This window comes from Nipponia nippon, unplaced genomic scaffold (assembly GCF_047370975.1).
Source record: "Nipponia nippon isolate SJK-2023a ecotype South Korea unplaced genomic scaffold, ASM4737097v1 scaffold_9, whole genome shotgun sequence".
Classification (NCBI taxonomy): domain Eukaryota; kingdom Metazoa; phylum Chordata; class Aves; order Pelecaniformes; family Threskiornithidae; genus Nipponia; species Nipponia nippon.
The window spans coordinates 2,682,356-2,707,391 of NW_028262413.1; the positions used below are offsets into that span (position 1 = coordinate 2,682,356).

Genomic DNA, 25,036 nt, shown 5'->3' on the forward strand with positions numbered 1-25,036 from the left:
CCTGGTTCAATAAAAGTAGCAGGGAATCCATAACACGCTGCCACTTATTATACGTCTAATCCGTATGTATGTGTGTCCTGAAATCAAAACCACGTCTAATATAAAAGCTTTAAGTAGGGGAGAATCAGCAGGTCTTTAGCAGGAGATTCCCAACTATCAGCAAACCAACCCAGGAAACTTCAGATTCTGAACAGCACAGACCCTTCCCCATGTTTACAGGATTTCTCTCTCCAATTATCCTGAAAGCAACCATTTGTGTCTATTACAAATCCATCCTTTCTTTCTGAAAATTAGAGAAAGTAAGGTTATTCAACCAAACTCATTTGCAAAACTCTACAGCACAGTCTCCTTACAAGTATCAGTATTTTTTTCTGTACGATTTTGAGCTTTAATAAAGACATTCAAAATACGTTGTTAATCTACCTATAACTTTTTCCAAATGCCAAATAAAACTGATTTTTTTCCTGTGCTTATAAGAAACAAGTGCTAAATGTGAATCACTTCTGCTTTTGCTCCAGCATACATTTACTCTGAAACCTAACCGTATCTTTCAGAGTAAACGCTAGTGAAATGCACAATGATCAACTGGACAGAAATAGTCAAGTTCTTCTATTTTCACAGGTGTGAGAAATCAATTTGATTTTTCATAGGAATAAATTGGCAAATATTAAAAGATATAAATATTTTAGGATTTTCTCCAAAACCTTTCATTTCTATTTGGCCTTCATATAGCTTAGTCAATGGAAAAAGGTTCTGAAAATATTCAGCTTCTAAAAGGAAGAGCAACTCAAGACAGAGCCTGGGTCATTAATCCCAAGCCTAAGTTTCACTTAAACTAAAACACAAGAGTGCTGATAAACTTACTGAATAAGTCAATCTTGCTCTGAACGTGCACAATTTCAGGACAGAAAAATAAAAAACACAACTAAAACAAATTATATTATGTCCTCAAACTACTTACTTAGAGCATAACAGGGAAAATATGAAGAAAAACTAGGGAAAAAAGTCCGGGATTGGGGAACCAGGCATCAATTTCCACATGAACTCCAGAGGGACTATAATCTTCGTACATCTTCTGAGGAGGTACTTGTGAGAACAGTCAATTGTAATGAGCCATGAAAAGAAAATCCTCAGTTCATGATATACAGCCTGCCTCTGTCAGCGGGAACTTGCATTCTTTAGCACGTTTTCAGTCCTTGAAAACGTCTTCTTTCTCTCGTGCCTGTAGCGTTACCTGGCACACGCTGCTTGGCACGGCCCACGTTACCATTGTGCTCACTTGAAAAGATAATTCATTGCAATCATAAAGAAAACAAATGCATATTCTTCGTGTTGTATTCATGTTATAATACCAATCCTGATGAGCTGATACTTGAGGAACACGCAGGCAAACAGTCCCTTACCCAACACATCCATACATTAACCGCTCAAATTAGGAAGAAAGAATGTTATTCTTCTTTCACAGACAGAAAACTCAGAAGGCAAACAAATGCATTCAGAAGTAAATATGTACCTGGCAGCAAAACCATGTACCAAACTAAAAATCCTCAGGTGCACAGCAAAAGACTGTACCACACAATGTTTTTCATTTATATACAAAGAGACAGCTTAGGATGAAACAACAGAGTAATTGAAGGGATGGCACAGGTCCATTTTCTCGGTTCAGGGTTCTGTAGTTGTTAATATATTTACTTTATAAAAAAGAAAAAGCAGCTGAGGTTGCTCAGGGTGGTGTGGGCAAGGGTGGTTGGCAGAGGAAGGGGCTACAGGAGTAAGAAAAGGTAAATGGCCAAACAGAGAGGGACTTGAGCAGGGAGGGGAGAGGAGAGAGAGATTAGGGTAGGACACCAGAAAAATGAAACTGGATAGCTCACCAGTTGTAATAGGGAAGAACAGGTTCTCCAAATTACTAAATTGTCTTGATTTCCTAACCTGGAATAGTGTGTGTGTGGGGGATAATATGAGAGAAAAGGGGGGGGCGGGTGGGTTGAGGGCTCAGAGGTTTAAAAAAAACTTATAATAAAACCCACAGCACCAAAGTACACAACATGGAATTTTTGCGGTTGAAGTTACAACCTCAGATATTAGATGAAAGACTTTTCTAAGCAGGATGATGGTTTTCTCTACTTTACCTATAACTTTTATTCCAGATATTAAGTACTTTAAAGTATTTTCTGCAGCTTTTTTAATGCAATAATACTGTAGTTACAGGCAGGAAATGCTTTTGTTGCTTATGTATAATGTTATACAAAATCATGTTAGAGCAGATCCCCCCCCCCATCAAAACAGGTCTATTGAAGCTCCAGTTATTTCCTATTCTTTATTAAACACTGAAATCCCTTTGTGAAAACACAAACCAAAGGCCGCTTTACACAGACTTCCTTGAAATCAATACACACTATTAAGAACAACTATTTTTTTGTCCCCAAACTCAAAACACAGCTCAGCCTCTCAAGGTTAACGTCCTTGTCACAGGACCGTTCTCATACCCACTAAGCACTGGCCACTGTTGCGAGCCAATACTTCAAATAGCCTCCAATTTGCAAACCACAAAGCTCTATGCCTCCAGGAAGCCCCCATGGTGTATGTTTTTACTCAGACTTCAAAAAGATACCAGAACAAACGCTGGTGGAAAGGGAAGGTGAAGAACCCAAGGGATAAACGATCAAAATCAAGTAAATAAGCACAAACAGTTTACAGAAAGGGAGAGAAATTTCATTGCAAGAGGGCAATCTGAATGCACGAGCTACCCTTGTGGAGACATTTAATAAGATCAAAGTTAAATTACATAAGGGTTTGGAACGTAAGCATTTTCCACCCAAATACCGCAAAGCCATCAGCGAAGACTGTAACATTCAAAGATGGCAGCATCCCATCCTGCACAGAAGAAAGTAGAAATAAAGATGAGCGAAATAATTCCTTCTTTGGTGTTGTATAAACAAACTGCAGACCCGGGAACACAATCTCACAGCTTCCACCTCCTTGCTCTACCAAAAAAAAGAGGGCTCCTGGAGAGAGCTGCCCACTCGAAGCAGGACGGCATGAGTTCCTCGTGAACGGCTTGCCCCAAAATCCCACGCTCCATCTCTGTGCGGAGTACTTCAGTCATCCCTCACCAAAACCAGCAGCCCTTCAAAATAACACTCTACCTTAAACATCTAAAGAAGCAGAGGCAGCAATTATAAAACATGCAAGTCCCCAGCACGTTTTTTTTTAGCATTTAACCATCATTTTAAAAGTACCATGTTTTGGCAGTTCAGCCCTGTAACCGAATCCACAGGGATCCTCCGAATCCCTCACATTTAGCTGTACTGACATCAACTAAGTCCTTAGCAAGAAAAAGGGCCTTTCCTTCCCAAAAGGACAGCATTTCACTGAGCAGCAGGGAAAGGACAGAAATTTTTATCAGACATAAGTATTTTGTTACCCTTTGAAGAAACTGTACGTGGTCTCTTCAGTGTTTTGAGGCACACACTGAAGCAGGCCAAACCTGTAGAGGAAAGTATGAGGGTTCTTATGTTGAACTAGACACGAATTAAATTAAAAAAAAAAAAAAAAATTATATTCCCATTTGCTCTAGGAGATAAAGTATTACAGGATTATTATTTTTTGGTGCTTTAAGGTTGCTCAGCCAAACTGCATAGACACATAATAAAACACCATTAGCTATATTCTTTCTCAAGAAAAAAAAGAAATATTTTCACAGTTGAAATTACAGCAAGAGTGTATTGAATTTGCAAAATGAAACACCTAAAAAGGACAACAAAAAACCCAAACAGAAGGTAGCACATGCATCCTGCTCTTGTGTGCCGGAGGTGCAGTACACTAAACTTCTGTAGTATTTCGTGAAGGTAAGCGATTGGGTTGTTCCATGCCACGTCCTAATCCAAACGGCTTGCCATTTCGGCAGCATAAATCCAGGGAAGTCAAAATTAAATGCAGAATTTAGTCTGTAAGGAACAGGATAATTTGATCTGTGGTGACGGTAGCAAGGCATCTCCGCTTGAAGTGAAAACTTCCCTAAATGACAATGCAGCAAAAAATTTACAAACTTGAATGTAGTTCTGTTCTGCAGTGGTATGTTTATAGAACTTTGCAACTGTCACATATACAAAATAGGGTAGGATCACTTTTATAGGGAAAATAAGCTTTTTAATGTCCTCATTTTGAGTATTTAATTTTGCCACCCACCAATATGGTTCTCTCCCCGCCCCCCCCTTCCTTTCAAGAAGGTAACCTACAGCAAGAGAACCCCATTTAACAAAGGATTTCCTAAGCACGTTAGGCAAGGCTCACAACAGCCTAATAGGGGCGGCTTACACAACAGCGATATCAAGCCAAAACACATTAGATAATTTGGAAAAGGTCATGGGGTAAGTCAGTGGCAAGGTGACGGCGAGCAGGAGCTCAGAGCACAGCAGCCTGCTCAGCTACGGCAATTACAGACACCTCCTGCCAGGGATGGCGACTGTGCAACGGGGTCCAAGTAGCTTACGATTGCTGTTGTAATTATTCAAAATTCAGCACAGCAGCAGCCCTGAATAGGCATGATACTTCTTTTCTCCCAGGGAATGCAACTTTCCACAATAACTACATTCTCCCGAAATAACAAAGCCTGGATTAACTGGAAAGACTTATGACCACAAGAGACCCTCCACAGAAGTAAGGTTATAATCGGCAGCAGCGCTACCAGCTCTCAGTTTTACCACAAATCTCAAGATAAGTGCACTTCTTTTGAAATCCCAGATCCTAAAAACATGCAACTGAGTGCAAATCTCAGTTTGTTTAATGTATGTATCTAGCTCTTGTGACTTAGAAGAATCTTATATATATGACCTGAGTTTATCTAAGAAAAGAAACAATCTTTACAGGTTGTTTTTTTGGGTTTTTGTTGTTGTTGTTGTTTTAAATAAAAGAAAAATAATTCTTTGGGGGCTTACCATTGTGAGTACTTTGGACAGCTGACTACCAGTGTAACTGCCAACTGAAATAACCGTTACGTTTCAAAAGACTTGTAAAAACCCACAACCATCTCCCAAGCTCTCCCCGCACTATCAGAACCCCATTTTATCCTCAAATTAAGATAAACAAATTCTAACTATAGCATCTTTCTGGTTTGCAACAGGGATCAGAAACTTAACTTTAGGTTACTAGCAGAGCAATCGCTGTTCTTGGAGGAAAAAAAGAGGAAACTGTTAATTAGCACTCACTTGGAAAAGACTGTTTTGACAGCTAAATTCTCTACAGCCTCCATCTGCAGAGGGCAGCCTCGAGCACAGAGCCAGACTCGATTTACCCTTCAGCCCTTCCTTTCAAGAGGAATAACTTTTTTCCCCTCCCAAGTGGTAGAGGTTCTGTAGAAGTAAAGATACCCATGCTACGGTCAAACAAATCCCATCTGAGGGCATTATTCTTCTTTTCTTAATAGGATTTTTTTTTCCTTAAATTGCACAAATAATTCATTTCATATTTACAGCTGGACTCCAATGAAGTGCAAAAAATAAAGGAGTTAGTTACTGAGGAGAACAAAATAGTATGGGACAACAGGTCAATTAGGAAGCATCACCCCAAACCAGCAGTGTTTTCCTCGCGTGTGTCAGTGTGGGGAAGGCAATCACATAATTGGAGCTGGTATCAGAGTGTATCTGCACAATAGAGAGCTAATTAAGATGGTCTTTTTTTATATTCCAAAGTTTTAAATGCTTAGCCTCATCTTAATACTCTTGTCTTTTCAAAGTAATTTTCTTTAGATTGAGGCAGCACCTACATCCTTACTGCTTTCAAAATACAAACAAAAAGCTCACAAAAACATGTTTTATAGAGTAGAAGTAATAGAAATAACCAGCTAAGCATGAACACAAAAGCTAGCAAAGCCCAGAGTTAAAGCTTGGTTTGCTTTAAGGCTAAGCTCACACTATCGCAAGCATAAGGTGCTTTGCTACTCAGGGTAGGAAGAAGGGTTCAGCACACATTGCTCTCTGCCACCGTTTAACCATTGGTCAGAGAGCAACACGATTGTTTCCTGAAGACCACCCATAGCCCTTAGCTTCAAGGGGAGTGCGACGGTCATTGGGGGATGTGATGAGTGGGGAAAAAAAAACACAGGTCACATCATATGGTGTAGGACCACCAATGGTCCTTCCGTTGCATTAATGACACTTTCCTGCAGCTCCTCTTCCACAGACATAAAAAGGGGTGGGAGAGAAGGCTCCACCTCAGTCTTTTCAGTTACCCAGAAGACCACTGTGTAGCCTATACTGTACCCAACACAAGGGCTTACACAGGACCTGGACCTTTTTCTTCCCCAGAAGCCCTCAAACACTGCTACATCACCTGGCACCTGACAATTTATCATCCATGTCTGCCTGATCCCAGAAGAGCAACCCGCTGAACAGACACGCAATGGCAACTCGATAGCCAAAGAAGAGTTTTAACCTCCCACGGCTGCACCATCTACTTTACTGTGCAATGACCGGCTGCCTCGGAAACCCATCTTACAAACAACACATCACCCTTCAAAGCTCAAAGTTTAGAGTCTTAGTCCCGCAATTCTGTCATTGCAGCCAAGACCAGGATCTACTGACACTAACGTGAATGACGCAGCCAGCCCATTAATAAATTGATTCCCTGATTTCGGTTACCATTCAGAAGGAACGTGTACAAATCTTGACTTTGGTTCCAAAAAAGAACACCTTAGGATCAATAAATCTGGATCTTCAGCTCCAAAGGTCAACGTGGGCTTACAGGCTGTCACCGCTTCAAAGGTAGGTTTGATTCCTTCAGGCCAACCTTTTTGCATAAATGCAGTACAAACTCCTAGCTCCTATGTGGTCACCAGGACTTTTGCATCGGTTCAGTTTAATCCGCTCAAGAGGGGATCATACAGGGAAACGATGCTTCCCTGGCAACAATCCTCTCCCAGCCTCTGTCCATGCTACACTAGCCAACTTTCACAAAAAGGAGAGAAGGAGATTTATGCTTGAAGTACCCCTTAAGGATTTTAGGTTTTGTTTGTTTTAGAGGGTAGGGGAAGAGAGACTGTGAAAGAACAAGCAGAGCTAATCTCCAGCTTTTAAATAAAACACAGCTACACAGATTTCTTTGCCCTTGGGCTTTTGTTTTCCCTCTTGACTGAAATCCTGCTCAGCCTCACCTGATACTGACAGGGATGGCAACCCACCAGACCCTCGCAGCCAACCATTTTTTATTTTCTTTTATTAAAAGAGGAGCCAGGCTGGGCAAACACGGACATTAAATGTGCCTAAATTTCATTTGGCCAAAGAGAAGAAGATTATCCTATTTTAATGCAACAAGCAAAGAATTCCAAATGTCAAGATCTCCCACAAAAAAGTATGCTGCTTAGTGACAGGATGTTTAATTATTCTCAGTGCAATGAAAAGGTTCAGACTGCCCCATTCCTGCTGATGTCAGTGAGGACTGCCCTCCAAATTACAAAGTTGAGAATATGACATTTATCTACAGTCAACTATTTAAAGCTTGTCTCCTACAGTTGTTGAAAACACCCCTGTAACTAATATTCCACAAATGCCAGCTACGTTGGTGTGCTGAGAGCTACCTGAAGAGAGTGAGACACCGCTTGAATAGTAAAAAAAAAAAAAAAAAAAAAAGAAAAAACTATCTGAAAAAAAGAACACAATTAAGATATTTCTGAAGGGGGAAGTTATAGAAAACAATGTGATACACAAATGATTTTCCTGTTACATTTTTCCATCTTTGCATAACTAATTTCCCTCATACTATTTAACCTCTATTCAACTTCCTTGCAAAAGTGGAATGCTAAAAAATTACTGATTTGAATCCCACTTTTAAACCCACAATTTTTAACTGGAATTGAAATGATGCAGAGTAGCGCTGTTCACCCACAGCTCTTACATCAAAGCTTTCCCACTATGTCATTAACCGCTTTGCAAGCCAGCGTGGGATCCCGTCCAATGAAAAAAGTATGTGGGCAAAATATAAAACCACCAAACCAAAGACACACCATCTCCGCAATACGCTAAGGGGAAAACACATATTCAGCGCTTCTACCCTTAATTTCACACAGAAGAATACGAGAGATTCTCAAGAATAAGGCACGTTGGTTAATTCTTACCACTTTATGTCATCTTATACCAACACTGCAGGATTCCAGAGGCATTGTCCCCCCTGACCTAGGGACACATCCGTGCTATTACTTCAGAACAGACTTTTATGGCACATCCAACCCCTCTACCATGACAAGCAGTAGAAACCGTGAAAACAGACTTGCTCTCTCACGTGCAATAACACATATAAATGCAAGGCAAAGAGTTACTGGCAACAAAAGACAAGGTCACACACAAGTTTGTCTTCACCTGTTGTAAGAAACTTAAAACTACTCTTATCCTGGTCAGGTAAAAAGAACAGGAAAGTAAAAAAGGTCATATTCTAATATTCTCATTTCTATCTCTTCTCGTGAAAAGTGTGCCTTTTATTACATTTAAATTTGCTCATTTCAGAAATGTGTTCACTGTTATGAGTGTTAGATATGCACTGCTTCTTTCACGTTAAGAAATAAGGTAGCTTTTAACTCATCTCACATATAGCAATTTTTAGCATAGAGTCAAAAAGAGCAGAAAAGAATTGCACTCGAACACACCGCAGAGCCTCAGGAAGGACGAACACTTTACTGGCAACTAGACAGTAAAGACAGACAGAAAGGAAGGTGAACTATGGCCAAGATAGCACATATGCTCCTATTAGATTTAAAAAGTCGCTACATTTTACAGTAATTAAGCACAAGACAAATGCAACATGCCAAAACCAATGAAGTGGGCATATCTAGAGCCGATCTTTTAAAAGATGTCATGAGACACATCAACAGATCATGATTTTGCAAGCCAAGCACAGTTTTACAGGGTCAGTTCTTGGGTGAGAGACAGTTAAACAAAATCCACAATTAGCACTAAGTTATTCAAACGATTCACTGAACTTTCCTCTGAATTTGTTATCAACTGGCATGACATTCCTAGGTGCAACGTACGTTCAAATAAGCATTTTCCAAAGACTGTCATTGTTAGCTTCCGTCGTCTTTAAAACAAGATACTTAACCATACAGTTCCTGCCTCCCCAAACTTGTTCTTGATTTCAAAGGTGAACAATGCTGTTCACTCGTTTACCTTGACTACGTGCGGCAGCGTTCCCGCGTACAGCTAAACCAGCTGCCTCGTACCATCCACCTCGGCAAGCAGCTCTTCATCAGTAGCTCGCTTGCTCATACGCACGCTAGCACAACTTACAACGCCCTGTAGCTTAAGTTGCCTTTCAAATCCTGTTTGTTTTTTAAGCAGCTTGTTAAACTAAGCAAAACTCTTGTGAGTTCAGAGATTACATCCCCCTTTTTATGTATTTGATCATACGACCAGCCTGGAACATAAGCGTCATCCCGTTGATTAATACGTCTTGAAACTTCTTCCTCAGTTAAAACTGAGCCAGCTCCACAACCTAGCCCTACAGAACAGCAGATCTGCCAGCAAATTATTTTTTTTTTAAACTAGATGCTGCTGCAAACAGTCTAGAAAGTAGGTTCTACCTTGTCATTCAAGCAACAAAAGCATGCCTGAACACAAAAACAGAAACGAGATGAAAAAAATACATTGTCCTTCTACTTTCCACCACCCTGCTGCCTGTCCGGTCTACCCTGGCACAAGCACTAGCGAACATCCAGGCAAACTACATGAGTATTCTCAAAGTGGAGCTACCTCTTCTTCGCCTGCAAAGATGATCTAGCAGCGCAAGAAACCTCTGCTAAATAACATCTCTCAACAGTCAAGTTACACTTTGCTTTATTTCATGTTATTAGCTTTACTTCTACCTCCTCAGACCACCCTAAGGGATTCTTCTCCATTATGTTCTTCAAATGCTTGCAGATAATCGTATCTCCCACTTAGACATCACTTAGCCAAGTTTCATGCATTTCTTTTCATCTTCTTTCCCTCATAAATCAATCCCTTCAGCCTCTCCAGCATTCTTACTGCTCTTCCCTGAATTTCTTCCAAATTGCTGACATCTTTCAGCAACTGAGGAACTTCCAATTGCATGCTGTCCTCTAGATATGTTTTTTCTACTCTAAAGAAAGATAATTAAGCCTTTTCAAGAAATATTAACGCTCCGAGTCTGGAATAAATCTAAATCAGAGATGTCATTTTTTTTTTTTTCAGAATGGATAGTAATTATCCCCATTTCACAGAGCAGAAGAGCAGCGAGAAGGATCTGAATTATTGCTGCACACGAGCAGTGCCAGAATAAGAAACAGACCCTCGTGTTCTGCCATTCCCAGTCATGAGGTCTGCCAAGTTTCAGCCCACAGATGACATAAGACAGCGCTCCCAGGCAAACACAAGCCATTTCCAAGTGACTGTGGAACGACACTTGGGGAGCCCGACACTTGCTCACGTGAGCAGGCACAGTGCTGGAGGCTGTTGGCACCAGCGGGACCACGTAGCACCCTACAACGTGCCGTGGTCTACTATTACCTCAAGTAGTCAGGACACAAGTCTCTGGTACATCTACCTGATTTTTATTGCAATGTAGAGGTTTGTTTCCAAAACCAGCCCTCGGCTCTCATCAGGTTAACTACCCAAACCAGCTACTCAATTCCAGAGGTTAAGATTGGTTTTAAATATGAGAGGACGGACTGATTGCCAGGCTAAGGCAGTCCAAGGCAGTTTTCAACTTGCACGTTTCCTTCCCTTCCCTCCCACTCCCTAATACATTTGTGAAGGAATCGCGGGGAAATAACTTCAGAAAAATTAAAAAGCGCCCTTCACAAAAGAAATCTGCGAGAGGGACTACACAAGGGGAGGCAAGGCTGAAAAGTAGTGGGGGGGAAGGGAAAGAAGAGTCTGATCAGTTAAATTTAATAAAAAAATAAAATCTAAAAACCCACAAACAGGATGCAGACACATTAAAAAAGCAACGCTGACCTAACAAAGGAATGTGAACTGCAGTTGACTTAAACAGCATCACAGCAACAGCCCTCCCCCTACACGCAAATCTCTGCAACTCTTAAAGACGCAGGTTTTTAGGGCCTTCCAAATTCTGTGGGGTTTTGTCTCACTAGTCACACTTTGTTTGATGCTCTTAGTTTGAGCTGATTTGGCTTATTGCCTCTTCTTTCCAGATAGCAAGAATACCCAAATTTGACCCAGACTAAAGAAAAACTAAGTTGTATTATTCTGCCTACCTTAGAGAGGTATTGAATTCTAGTATTCGACTACATATTCTTCTCATTGAAAGAACAAACTATGAAGGGGTCCTCTGTTTCATGGTGTTCTGTTAAACACCAGAAGAGTATAATCACGATTAGATAACAAACACCTTGGTAAAAGGTATCGTTTCTTCTCACTAGCTCAATATACAGAGCAAAAAGCGATTTTCTAAATCTGTGTACAATTTTCTTAATGTGACTGCTGGTTTGCAATTATAGCTCCTGCTTACATCCACGATGGTGACAGAGACTCCTTATGAGGCTTCTCCCCATCCCATGAAGAACCATTTCCTCCATCCAAAAGTAGAAATGGCAATGTGAACGCCATCCTCCTGTTGTTCTTCTCTTTCATCATATTTTTGCCTCCAGGAGATAAAAGCTGCTAAGAACACTACATTTTTAAGATAGATATCAATCTGGATTTTCAGCTTGAACCCTTTTCAGCGTTAAGGTCGCTTACACATCATTTCTCCACCTACCTAAAGGAACCTATCTCAGTGAACGTTTAAAAGCTTTTCTATAATTGAAAAGGCAAAACATACATATATCTGGTTATCTGGTGCAACTTCTTTCTTTCAATACGCATTGTACTTGCTAATTAGGCTCTCAGACGGCTTTGCAAAGTTTAGCATTTGGTGACAAAACTGGAATTACAGCTAATACAGAATACAGGAGGTTTTGTCGTCTAGTCAGAAATTCTTATGATAGAAAGAAAAAAAAAAAAAAGGAAATTTGCTGAGGGTCAAAATTAGTGAACTTGCATCAAGCCTTAAGTTAAATGGAAAATAGTGCATCCTCAGCAAGAAATCAGGAAATTTCAGTTTTCTCCGTAGATCAATCGCTATGTGGTTGTTTGCTACCATAGAACATCATGATTTCTCTTCTCCACTTGCACAACGCAAGTAATCTCACTCATCTCCCTAAAGAGGGCGGAAGACGAACTAGTGACAAATGGGCTAAAGATGCTACAGAAATAAAGGTACTCCTAGTATCATTAAAATCTTATCCCATAATCTGAGTTAAATGCAGCACCTATTGTTGTCTTTTGAAAAGACTCAGAACAACTTTCCCACCTTAAAAGAAGGAAGGAAAAAACCCAGTAATGACACTTATAAACTCTAGCACCCATCATTCCCCATGCTCTAACCTAAGGAGGCATAAATCCTTGCTGTAATTCACCAAGGATGAAAAATACAGTAATATATAACATCATAAAACCAGGAGACACAAGCAATAAAAAAAAAAAACCAAAACAAAAAAAACCAAACCACAAACCTCTCAAGATCTCCAAAACCTCATTTATCAAGCAGTTTTTGCTTGAAGGCAAGTTAGGTAATAACATATACAACAGAGCCAATTTAAGGAAATTGCATCCACTATACTATATATAATAAGTAGCTACAGGTAAAAATGATTACAGGTTTATTTTGCTTTATTTGTTCAGAAGGGCTCTGGTACAAATCATACATATATTAAGAGAGGAGAGATTTCCACAAACCTTTCTAGGCAGAGCATGATTTCAATGTTACTGACACTTAAGAAGTCATTTTGAGCCTGGAGTTTGTTGAAACAGGAGATGTGGCTTCAGGCCATTCAGTCTCGCAATGTAAGTCACAGCACCATCGTTTAATTAGAAAAGGTACAATCACCAAACCATCAGTGGTCCAACTGAGTACAAGCAGATTTCAGAACTTCAGGAGACTACTGGTAACGTTCAGACTCACAATATGGAAAGATTCTCTACACTTGACATAGATAACTAAAAGAGAGGAGATTCAGACTAGATATAAGGAAGAAATTTTTTTTTACGATGAGGGTGGTAAAACACTGAAAAAGGTTGCCCAGAGAGGTGGCAGATGCCCCATCCCTGGAAACATCGGTTGGATGGGGCTCTGAGCAACCTGACCTGGTTGAAGATGTCCCTGCCCACTGCAGGGGGGTTGGACTAGATGACCTTTAAAGGTCCCTTCCATCCCAAACTATCCTATGATTCCACAGTCAGTATTTTTTAGCTGATAAGCACCTACCTGGAATTCGGATTTTAAATTTGCCACTTTGTCCAAAACCACCATCTATTATTCCATCTTCTCCAGTGGATAGCTTGACTTTTAGACCCACGAAAATCTGGATGTTTGTTTCCTTTTTGAACAATGAACGACCAATCACACTGTAATCATCCATCACCTGCAAAAGAAATAGGGCTTCATGAGCCTACAATCTGAAGTCACAAAAAAAAAATCATACATGAGATACACTCAGTTTGATGACTTCTACCACCCCGCCCTTGGAAAACCATTTACCCCCAAATGAACAAAACTCTAGACGAGTCATCTAAACTGTTGAGTTTAAAGCAATATATGTCTAAAACCATAGAAGACTGAATTAATATATTTCTGCTTTCACCGCCTTTCTACTAACATAGGAAGAACAAAACCTGCATCAGAACATGCTTTAAAGATCAGTTAATTAAAATCCCTTTTCTGCTTTGAAGCCTCTCCATGGAAGTCACTTAAGTACCTACACTCACAAAAAGTTTATTCCATTACTTATCCTACAGCTAAGTACATTATCACCTACATAAAAATTCTCTCTTAGCTCCAGAACTGCACTGCAACAGTCACACTTCCAAAGAAATGACAGAATTACTCAGGGTTTCTAAATAGAACCTTTTAAATATTCACCTTTACATACACATTGATTTGCTAAACTAAAAGCCTTATGACCATTGTATCCAATTTTAATTTCAAGGTTTGTAACCCAGTGGGAAGAACCATTCCAAGTTGAATTCTTAATTAAGCTATCAGGTACAAGAGGCAGCAAGGTCGGTGAGTACGGCAAGATAAACAACCCTCCCTTAGGCATTACAAAGTATAAGGTGCAGTCAAGTGAGCCTAATCCTGTAGGTGTGAATATCCTTGTATACCCAATGCCTGAAGTTACTCTACCTTGTAGCCACAGCAAGAACATTTATTTACTTATCAGAAGAAATAACGGGATATTACTTAAATCTTGTCAAGATTTTTTTTTTTTGGTGGCAAAAGTTGCTGCTCTTCTTCATATCTTAAGAGCTATTTTTAGATAAACCTAAGGGTTTCAAAGACTGAAGTGACTCAGAACAGTAAAGAATTATAACCAATTTTGAACATTCCCCTTTATTCAGTCTAAATGATGACTCAAAGTATTGCAGGTTTATTAAGCCACTCGCCTTCCCTGAAGCCTCTTCCATGAAGAGTAGTGCATATACAGACTCAAACCCCCAGCATTCCTGTTTATTATTTTGTTACATATGTATGCCTCTATTTCAATGCCAATCTCACTACAGCAGTAAATTTCGCATCAGAAATTTAATTTTTGTTTTAAATGGGGTTTACTTGCTCAGCTACAAACCTCCTTGAAAGGGCTGTGCAGTACTAGAGAGCACTGGCGGGACCTCCCCGTCCCAGACCCCATGCAGGATGAGAAGTGTCTCCAGCCCTCCTGCCTTCTTTCACATGGAGGTGCCAACGGGACAGGCAGCTCCGCTCCCAGCTGAGGGCAGGACCAAGGCTGTAGGAGAAGCCTTCAGACATCTCGACGACATTCGCTGCCTGAACATCCACTCCTCGTCTTTTCCCAAAGGATCCCATTTCTGGGGTTTTTTTGGTGTGTCTGTCCTCTGCCACCCCCCCAACAAACACTGCTTCCAAATCGCTTGTGAAACCATTCATGGCAGTATCACTGCTTGGCAACCTCTGGCTTAAATTTAAAGCTGAATAATGTCTTTTACTAGAGCCACTGATAATAGGTGGTGGTAGAGGGGGAAGATAAGCTTTCAGGCACACTTGCCTTTCTTCGGGTCTGAAGTAAAAGACTAGCGGAAAAAGCAGCTGTTAATTCCAACCTGAAGAAGCACTTGCATTCTCAAAACCTTCTTCATTTTTCCAGTTGCATTAGCTGGTGAAATAAAAATATTACTTTTTCCTATAAATCTTTTATTCTTAAAACAAGAATTTCAAAACTGAACATCCCTCTCCTCAACTGCTGGCTACATGCTTCTTACCCCTATGCTAGAAATACAGACAGTCGCTTACACTCCAGTGAGGATCTTCCATGGATCTATTATTTTTTGTAGTTATCCCCCCAAAATGACAGAGGAAAGCAACTTTAAAGACAACGTAAACATCTCTTATTTTTCCAAGAGCACTTCAAAGTTATCTCTAACTTAATTAAAAAGGGAATTACAGGGTGAGCAATCATGCTAGGCTAGCAGGGTTCAGTTCAGAGCCTCCCCAGCAAGGCTGTCAAAAAACCCTCAGAGTGATTTCTGTGACCAAGTCCTACCGGCACCACGTACCTTTGAGTAAACTGGTAATGATACCAGTTGATGATGATAACAGCAACAAAATCCATCGCCCTTGAGGTATGCCATACTCACTCCATAGCTTTTGATTTTAAAACCTCTCATCTTTTATAAGTAAATGTGCTGGTTAGGGGCTTGCTCTTGGACACACAGTTTAGCAAAGCAACCAAGGACTCCAGCTGCACTGTTCCTTTCACTCCAGTGGTCAAGGTGTTAAAAAATCCCTCCTCTAGCCGATTGATATGTTCTGCCTGTATCACCAATATTCCTTGAGCATCTCTATAGGCCATTAGAAAAACAACTGTTTTGGCGGTGCTGAGATGAGTGATCAGTGCCTTGCTTGAGTGGCTGTTTGGAATAAAACCTTTATGACCCAAAGTCTCAGTCTCATACAATAAAAGCTATACATTCCATCCTGCGTTGTCCATCCCCCCCGGTTAGCCAAGCACCCGTTTATCCCTGAAGATGACTAAATAACAAGAGAATGCCTGATGTAACAAAAACTAAGATAAGTGATCAGCCTTTGCAGTAAAATAAATAGGTGAAGGAGAGATAATTGCTATGAAGGAAACCTCAATTTCTCAACTTTAAGACCATTTTATAAAAATAAAAGAAAAATTAATTTTTTGTTTTAGTCTTGCTTTGTAAAAAGCCACAGAAACGCATGTTGTTCCCTCCAACTGAAACTCAACACTTCCAATTACTTTACCAGCAATTTACCTCCAATTCCCGGATTTTAAATTAATCCCCTTTGAGTTCTCAGAACATCTACAATGGCAATCACTTTGCCTATTAGCTGAACAGCCTTTTGGGAGACCTTTTGCTTTTCTCTCAAACACTCTTTTTTTGTTATAAAATATTATTAACTTAAAAAGCCAAATGCCGCAAAGACAGTAAGGGATACGCAGTCCGCTCTGAAGCGGCAGCAAGGGGCCTAGCAATGAGGGCAGACTAATTTTATTAACTTCAGGGAAACTTCAAAAAGCTTTAGGGCTTTAATGCCAGACAGAGACGACCCCAAAAGTCAGTTTAAGTGCTGCATAAACAAAGGATTAGGGCAAGAAAAAGCTGAAGGCTCCTTGCGTTTCTTGTTTATATTGTCATATGACCTAGTGGGAGTGGGAGAGGGCTGCCTCTCTGACTTTAATCCCCCATGGTGTACAGTGGCGTTTCAGTTCACTGACCTACATTACGATAATATTTTTTTAAATTTATGGGCAGAGGTGCAGCATCAAACTCACTTAAGGACTTTAAAAAAAAGGAAAAGGGCAGGGGGAGAAATACCCAGAAGAGAAAAAAATTTCTGGCTGGTATAGTCTCCCACTCTCACTTAGGTTAGATCAGCAGCTTAGAAAGGGATTTCAAGTTCAAAGGGAACGTCTCTGTTACTCTTGTTTTATGGCTTAGACTAGAGGACACAATAGCATTGAGTTTATGAAATATCCCTTCCCACTTGGCTTTTGCGTTTGCAGGAGAAAAGTAAACGGCACTTTATAACCCTAGGCGAAGTATGTGCATCTCTGGCACGTAACACTTCTAACACCAAGAAGTTCACAGACAAAAAAAAAAATCAACCACCTCACACTCCCCATCTAAGCAGTACTTACACTACTGCATATTGTTTGCGAAACCACAGTTAATGTTACATGTGTTGGCATTCAGTGCAAACCATAACACAATTCCATGGAAAAAATAACTCCGTAATTTCCCTTTGAGCAGGGATAGCAAGCTGTACTGTCCAGCCTGTTAAACCACTCTCATTTTTAAGATAACTTAGAATTACTGACATCTGAACACCCTCTCAAACAATCCATCACACGCATTGAGAGCAAATAGCTCCATGTCTTAACATACCTGTAGGAAAAAAAAAGGGGGATCAGAACAGAAACACACAGGAGGAAACAAAGCGGTGCCAGAATGAGATGGGAAATAAGAAAAGGCTTGAGGCAGAAAAAGTAAAAGCACTGAATATTAAATACTAGAAAAAGATACAGAGAGAAAGAATAACCTTTACTGATGTAATCTAAAATTAGATGAAATAAAACAATTTTTTTAAAAAAGGATAAAAACAGGTCTGAGGATTGTTCTCAGCAAACTGAAAAATGTCCCATTGAAACCAAAGCAGAAAACAACAGGAGGGGAAAAAGAATAAAAAGGAACCTATGACTAACACTGAAAATACAAAGTATTTTTATTACTTTTTGTACTTTAGAAAAAGTACACTTGAGACATCTTCATCATGATCACTGACAGCTCATTTATTTCTAGAAAACGGTTTTGAGCACTTTCCACTTCTGTGTCAGAAATGGGAATATTTTGCAGGCTGCAAATTCCTGTTCTTTTTTTAAAATGTGGCTTCACTCATTGGGAAAATGACGGTACATGAGGCCGCAAAAAGGGTGAAGGAGAAAGGAACCGAGAGGATTTCACCGATGATTGGGTTTGCGGCTTTTTTGATTCTCCGAAGCCTGTTCTAGCTTTTAGCTTGTTACCAAGAACTAGGTGAACAACTTGGTACAAAGAGCTAACTATCTGGTCAGCCATGTCATCTCCTCAAGAGCTTACATCAGCATAGAAGTATTGAAGGCTTTTCTTTCTGCAGCTCCCTCTGGCACTAGAAGCTTTCGGTTGCGTGCTGGGCTCTAAAGACCTTCTTCTCACCATCCTCCAAGCGAACAAACTAGGCTTCTACCTCTGAACATCCATCCAGGAGGAGGGAACAGGGATGAAAAGTCACCTCCTTCAGCACTCCATGTCTCATTACTGCTGTTTTAATAGAGCAAGAAGCCATCACAGACATCTCCGCATATCCACTAACTTTGGTTTTCAGATGTTTGTCCACCTCTCCCCAGCCCTGTTTCTTATATCCAAGAAACACCTTCCTTTCTCTGCCCTTCTCTTCCTTTCTCAGTAAAGGCACAATTGCATTTGAGAATTTCTAACAAGCAGCCATGAACGCCTTTCCCTTTGCTGAGCGTTTTGCCAGCGCTATAGCCTGGTTAAAACAAGCACAGGAGTGGAAAAGGAACCTTTAGTATTGACTCAGGACAATGAGCAAGAACTGCATAACCAGACCGGTTTAGATTTTAAAAGCTCTATACATATCAAACAGTGTTCTCCAGGCATGCACAGGGTACAAACAGGACGCTAACTTCATTATACACCTTTATAGTGCAAGTTGGCTCCACCTCTATTTAAAGTTTAGAGGGGCTGAACCCCAAAACACCACAGGCACTGAATTCCTTAACTAGGCTGTGTCAGAACACATTCATTTTACCAAGTAAGAAGAAACTGGTTGATGTCATGATTTTATTAATCTTTACGCCAACCTATGCTGCGTTCCCTTTATGTAAGAAAAGCATCATCGACAGAGAGGGAAAAGAGGAGGCTACAGACTCTTACCTCCATCTCCAGACCAGCCAGCCCTGGCCTGAAATGCTAAAAATTAAAAACCCTGTAATGTTCAGCAAGCACAAACCAAGGAAGAGGCTGTTCTGTAGAGCAGAAGATGTGTAGATGCAGAGGTCTTGACCTGGCCTGTAAGAAGGACACAGAGAGGGTTACCAAGCTGGAGAGGACTCCGGTGGTACCTCCATGACTTGAGAACACCCAGGCACTTTCTTCAACTATTTTAAAGCGTTTTAACTGTGGCGATCTCAGGTTCCGAGATCTTAAACATCCAAAAGGAAACATCAGTGAGACCCGGCAAGTTCCGTCTGGAACAGCGCATAGCAGTAGGTCAAGTACAGTGACAAGTCAGTTAATTTGTTCCTAAAGGAAACTGCCCACCAATAGCTTGGGGAGAGCAGAGAGGAACAAAGAACAGAGGCTTACAAAATCCTCCCTGGAAACTAAGCAGGCAACAAGGCCAGGCCTGCACAGAGCTGCCTGAAGCAACGGATGCCGAGGGAGAGGAGGGAGCCAACTCTTGACACAGGCTCACGTCCCCTTCTGAAGGCACCACATGGACGTACGAACACCCCAAGCCTGTCCCCTCCCCTAATGACCTCCAGCTCCAGCGTGCGGACCCTCTGCCCAAAGCCCAGCATCTCTCTTGGGTAACAGCCTCCGCCTGCCATTGGGATGCGGAGGTTTGCAGTATCAAGCGCTCCAAGTCTGTGCTACACTGCTGAGTATTTGGAACTCAAATCCCAGTGAAGGTGTACAGTAGAGGGATGTTACAGTTCAATAATATGTATGAGGGAGGTTACAGTTCAATAATATGTAGGTTTAGTTTTACTTTACCTTTTTACTTTAAAAATGCCTAGGAAATTACATTTATATAAAACCTAAGTTATTTAAGTTGCAGAATTGGGCACTTAAGTAGTTAAGAAATGCCAGATGTCCATACAACTTTATTCCTGTCCCTCTTTGATATGCCCCATGATATAGTCTTTACATGACCACATCCAAAAAAATTTCACAGGAACCCTGCCTTATTAAGTGCACAGGGTAGAGGCACAGGGGAACAGAATTAATGTTGCAGAGGCAACTGTAAATCTGGTATTTCCTAACTTTCAAGCGCTTGATTTTGCAACCTAAGTAACAGTCTTAATTTATTTTTGTATCCAATAAATAAAATGGTGTATTGGTTGCCTCGCTGACAAACCGATTCCCCCACAGGTGACTCTTACACAACCTCAGAAAAATCAAGACCAGCTGTCCATACACTTGTAAGACCCAAAAGCATGTCTGCATTTTAAAGTTAATAATATAAATAATAACCATAGGTGTTACTCAAACCTTGCAAAATTCTAGTACCCAGTCATGTGGAGCAAGCCATTCTTTTCTTGGTGAGCAAACGAAACACCAATCTTTTCAAACGAGTAAGCAAGCTGGTTCTGTGACTTAGCTGGTACACTTTTATGATAAATTTCATCTACTGTGTTAATCCATACATTGTGTCAGTCAGTAAACATCGCCACTCTTTTCTCAGTACTGCTTAGCAGAAATGGTATTTCTGTTTAATGAGCACACAGCTCTCCCTTCCCCCACTAAGCTTCTCAAACACTTTTACTCAAAAACTAAACAAAAGCCAATAAATAAATGCATCTTTTATATTCCCATTTTACAGTGCATTTTAACTAGTGAATGTGCTGTGCACTGTTATTCACCTGATTGCCTTCATCTCTGTATTATTACGGTATTTAGCATACCATCAGCAGCCAAGCAGAACCAAACAAACTCACGTTCAGACTTCAAAGCAGGAAAAATATTAATTGTGGCGTCTGCGTGTTTACAGGCAATGGGGGGACATCCACCACTTCTCCCAGCCAGAGCCCCGGAGGCTCTGCAGACAGCCAGGCCGCCCCTGCCCGCGGGCAGCGCTCCGTCGGGTTTTGCTGTACAGCTTGGTCTTGGTACTCGCTTTGGGCCGGTGTGAGCACACACACCCCATCAGTCACCCAGAAAGCGTCATCGCCTGGCCAATGCAGTGTTTTACTTGCTATCCTGCTGGAACTACAGTGGCTCTATAAGAGAACAGTGGATGAAACATTAGCCCTAGTAAGCCAATGAAACATCCTTTATCTAGAAATAAGTTAGACGGAAGAATTTAGCTATCCAAGCAGGTAAAATTTACTTCTCTTCTTCATTCCTAGCGGCACTGCAACCATGCAACAGAAAATTCAAGGAACAGTATTTCTGTGGCAAATATTCTAAATACAGTGCACGGGCACAACTCTGAAACAAATTCTGGTATTACTGATAAGGTATCTGGAAAGGATTCAGTGAAAAAAGCAGCAGTGTTGCTCACACATTATCCTCTACTCGGGCATCTTTCCTGACAGGAGTACCCTGGCACTCCCATGCCAACCCGCCACCTCCCGAGGCAAAGCCAGCCTCCCCACAAGCCTGGTCTCGTCCCCTAAGTGAACCACGCTGGACGCTCCTATTCACTCACGGGCAAGTTCATTCTTCCTCCTCCGTGCCCTCCTTCGGCAGTTTGGTTAACTGTGTGGCTGAGCTCCTCTAAGCTTGACACGTACTCTGTAAATTAAACGTTGGTGTTTTCGCTCATAAAGAGCCAGAGGAATTAAAAGACAAAATACACTGATAATTGTTAAAAAAATGCCATTTTCGCAACCGCTGCTTTTCAAAATGTCTTGCTCCCTGAAGGATAGCCTGGGTCATTGCTGGTCATCAACAGATTTAAATGCTATTTTCTGAAGCTTCCTGCAGTTGCTTACTAGTACTCATCTCCATGGTATCTTGTTCTTCTTCCGAAAGGCCAGAAAGATCTATTAAGCGATGGTGACAAAGACCTTCCATTTGACCACCCAGGTAATGCACTTGGTTCTGTTATCCTACTGTAAAGGGAGAAAAAAACCCAACGCTTTTAAAAGATGCTGAAAGATAAGCTTTTTCTCTTCCATTCAAGCTTCAGAAGAGATGCTCTGATAAAAATCTTGATAACTTAACCCTGCTTTCACATCTTGCTCCTGCAACAATACTTTTCTCCTTGGGGACACTTAGATCGCACCGATATTCAAACAATTAGTAACACATTGTTATTAAGCAATAAAAGTGATTCTTCCCTCCTCCAGAAATTAAGCATGCTAGTTATATGATGGCCTCAGTCCCCAAGAGAACAAGTTCCGTAAGAAAACCCACAAAACTTGGGAACAGAGTGGCTATGAATAAAACTAGGACATCCCATGGCTGCGACACATGTAAGCAAACTGCTGAAGAAACAAGTGCAACGTGATGACCATCAAATAAGAAAAGCCTAAGAGCAAGGCAAATTATTAGAAAAACACATTAAAAACTTTGAAATACACAGAGAGAATGAATTCTTCTTACTATCAGAGGAACATAGAGAAAGCATCTTTAGGAAGGACAAGCCCATTCTCATAGGAAAACATTCTGCTATGCTTAAAACGGGAAACAATCGCAGCTGAGCCACGTACATATTTTTCACTACACAAGCTTGAAAGCGCAGGAGGTGCAGCTTGCGCTACGCAAGCGAGGCAGAGAGTTTTCCTTCTCCTTTTGTTTCTGCCACGGAGCTACTGATTTACGAGCGTCCTCGACAATAAGACCCTGCAGCAACCATCCTAAGATAAACCCTGCTTGTGCAAACACTTTCAAAACAGGAGAATATCTGAGTCATGCAGGAAAGCGTGATGCACTTCTAGGGTTCACCTTTCAGTTGAAACTCACTGCACTCAACCCGTACGGCCATGGAAGCCAAAGAGCAAATAACACGACAAATATAAAGAATTTACACCAGGAACTGAGTAGCTGCTTCACGAGTCAGACTGGAATTAACCTGCAATGCTACGTAGAGGTAAAATTCAGAAAGGAAGATATTTCAGAGGTGGCATTAGGATTAATACGAGTCTCTCTGCCCACAGAGCTGACCGGTGAGCAGCCTGTCTCCACAGGCACAAGACCAAGGGCAACACTTGCTGTTTATCTTCAGAATTTGCTTCTCCCCGAGTCCAGGGGCTGCCGAGCTGCTGCAGCTTAGCAAGCCCACATTCACAGCCGCCACCGTATGCCAGTTCAGGGGGATAAACTTTCTTCACAGCATCTCATTTGCCCTTTTTTCACCACGATCCCCACGTCGCGCTCCGTAAAGCGACACTGGTGTTCACAATAGCACTCTCAGCCCTGCTTTTATCTCTTTATCAGTACAAGCCACTTGTTGCCAGCCTAGCTCTTTTTCCTATCAAAAGCACATTTGTCAGGCAGCCAAGGTATTGCAAAAATAAAGTGTCCGGAGGGCAACAGTCTCTGCCTCCACACAACCACGCCAGAGATGCTCGACAAACTTCCTTCCACTGAACTTCTCCCCTGTCTCAAGTCCTCGTTGCAAGAGAAAACTGGACTAGTATTCCACATCATTTTTAAATCAAGTTAAGCAAATGTAAACCTTTGCCAGTGCCCTCTTAGCTCTAAGGGAATGACAGATTTTGATTTTTCCTTAAAACTAACCCCTAAAGACTTACTCTAACGCCCCCAAAAATCTGGTCTAAAGCAAAACGGGAGCATCCACACACTTCTACCACAGTCCAGAAACATCAGATAAAATCCTAACTCCAGTGAGAATCGTGCAACTTTTCCGTAACTCAGATGCAAACCCAACATCGGCGCAGACCCCAAAACGCCCCATCCCGCTTAGAAGCAAGTTTCTTGCACCACGCAGCATCTCAGACAACACTAACTGAACCAAAAAGGCAAATAAGTGTTTTAAAGCCAAATTTCTCAGATACTACAGTAATTCATACAAAAACAACCCTAACACCCCAACAGTGAATAAATAAGCAAGGATGTGAAAAGAGGCTCAAGGATACGCTGCAGACAAGTAAATTCGAAGATCCTGCTGAAGAACAGTAGTAAGGCTCTGATTCTTTCTCTCCCAGTGCTCTGCTCTACTCCTGGCATTAAGGAGGAGAGATACCAAAAGGGAACAGCAAGCAGTACAAAAGTAGCACAAGAGTACTTAAATTTTTGTAGAACATTTACCATCACTTAAGCAGATGAGAAAAGCTGGGAAGGTTAGGCGTGACTTTTCATTAAAATGTACTAATTCAAGACCATTTGCTAGTTTGATTTTTTTTTTTTTACCTTTTTAAAATACAGTGTTTACCCAGTTCATAGATTTGATTTCTATGTGAAACAGCAAAAATATCACACACTTGCTCTTAGAGAGCCAAAAAAATCTTTGAGAATAAATGTTGTTCTTTTATTAAAAAAAATAAACCTTGAAATCCAGGGGGGTGCCGTTCACAAGGGACACAAAAGAAAAAGTACTGTGATGCTGAAACGTAATGAATTTACGATTCTTACTATTCCATCAGTGCTCTGAAATTAATCAGAATAGGAACAAAAAGCCAAACCATAAATGCCTGATTTCTCCTGGGTAAACGGGTAGTTAAACTGCGGGGAATTTATTTTAATTCCAGCAGCAAGCAGGGGGCTTGGGAGAGCCTACATCAGATCAGCTGCAGCGTTGCACAGACGGGGACTATTGAATTCCACTGCAGCCCCGTTCTGAGAGCGCGTTTCCACCCCATGCTGAACCCGGGAAGGCGGACATTACGTGCCCCTGCCTCCCTCTCTCCCAGCCTTTCAGGAAGCTATGAAGCTAATTTTCCCCAGCAGTGTTCCCTGGAGGAAAAGTTCCCTTCTCATGAAGGTAACATGTATTTTTTAATTATTATTATTTTTTATGCCTCCCCAGGGAAGGTGAGGAGGAGGGAGCTTCCTTGCTCAACAGAGAAAGAAATTTTCCTGTATCAGTGCCAAGAATAGACACCCTAAATTCAGCGATCCTAATCTCCAGCCATCCATCAGCAGCAGGGTGGGACCAGCTGATTCAGATTTTCTATTAGCTAGTGTGTACTAAAATAAGTCACTGTACCACCCAATTGTTCCTGCCGCTCTCTGCTCTGCAAAAGCACAGACTTCGCAGCTATCTCAGCTAACGCTGTAAGTACTTCTCC

The 25,036-nt window shown here is 41.2% G+C and overlaps 1 protein-coding gene across 6 annotated transcripts in view; it reads right to left on the reverse strand.

The window, feature by feature from the left end:
• The window catches only part of EEFSEC (eukaryotic elongation factor, selenocysteine-tRNA specific), a 132,945-nt gene that overhangs the window by 28,328 nt on the left and 79,581 nt on the right, over positions 1–25,036 (reverse strand). For 2 of the 6 annotated variants that reach the window (XM_087743045.1, XM_087743042.1), the window contains 2 exons: positions 13,276–13,432; positions 3,428–3,490 (listed from right to left, as the gene is read on the reverse strand). In XM_087743045.1, the coding sequence (XP_087599171.1) occupies positions 3,428–3,490; positions 13,276–13,432 (220 nt within the window). Of the gene's footprint in view, positions 1–3,427; positions 3,491–12,746; positions 13,008–13,275; positions 13,433–18,989; positions 19,125–20,776; positions 21,059–25,036 lie in introns of those variants that run through there. The other 4 variants (XR_015701207.1, XM_087743046.1, XM_087743044.1 and 1 more) reach the window with 4 other exon arrangements.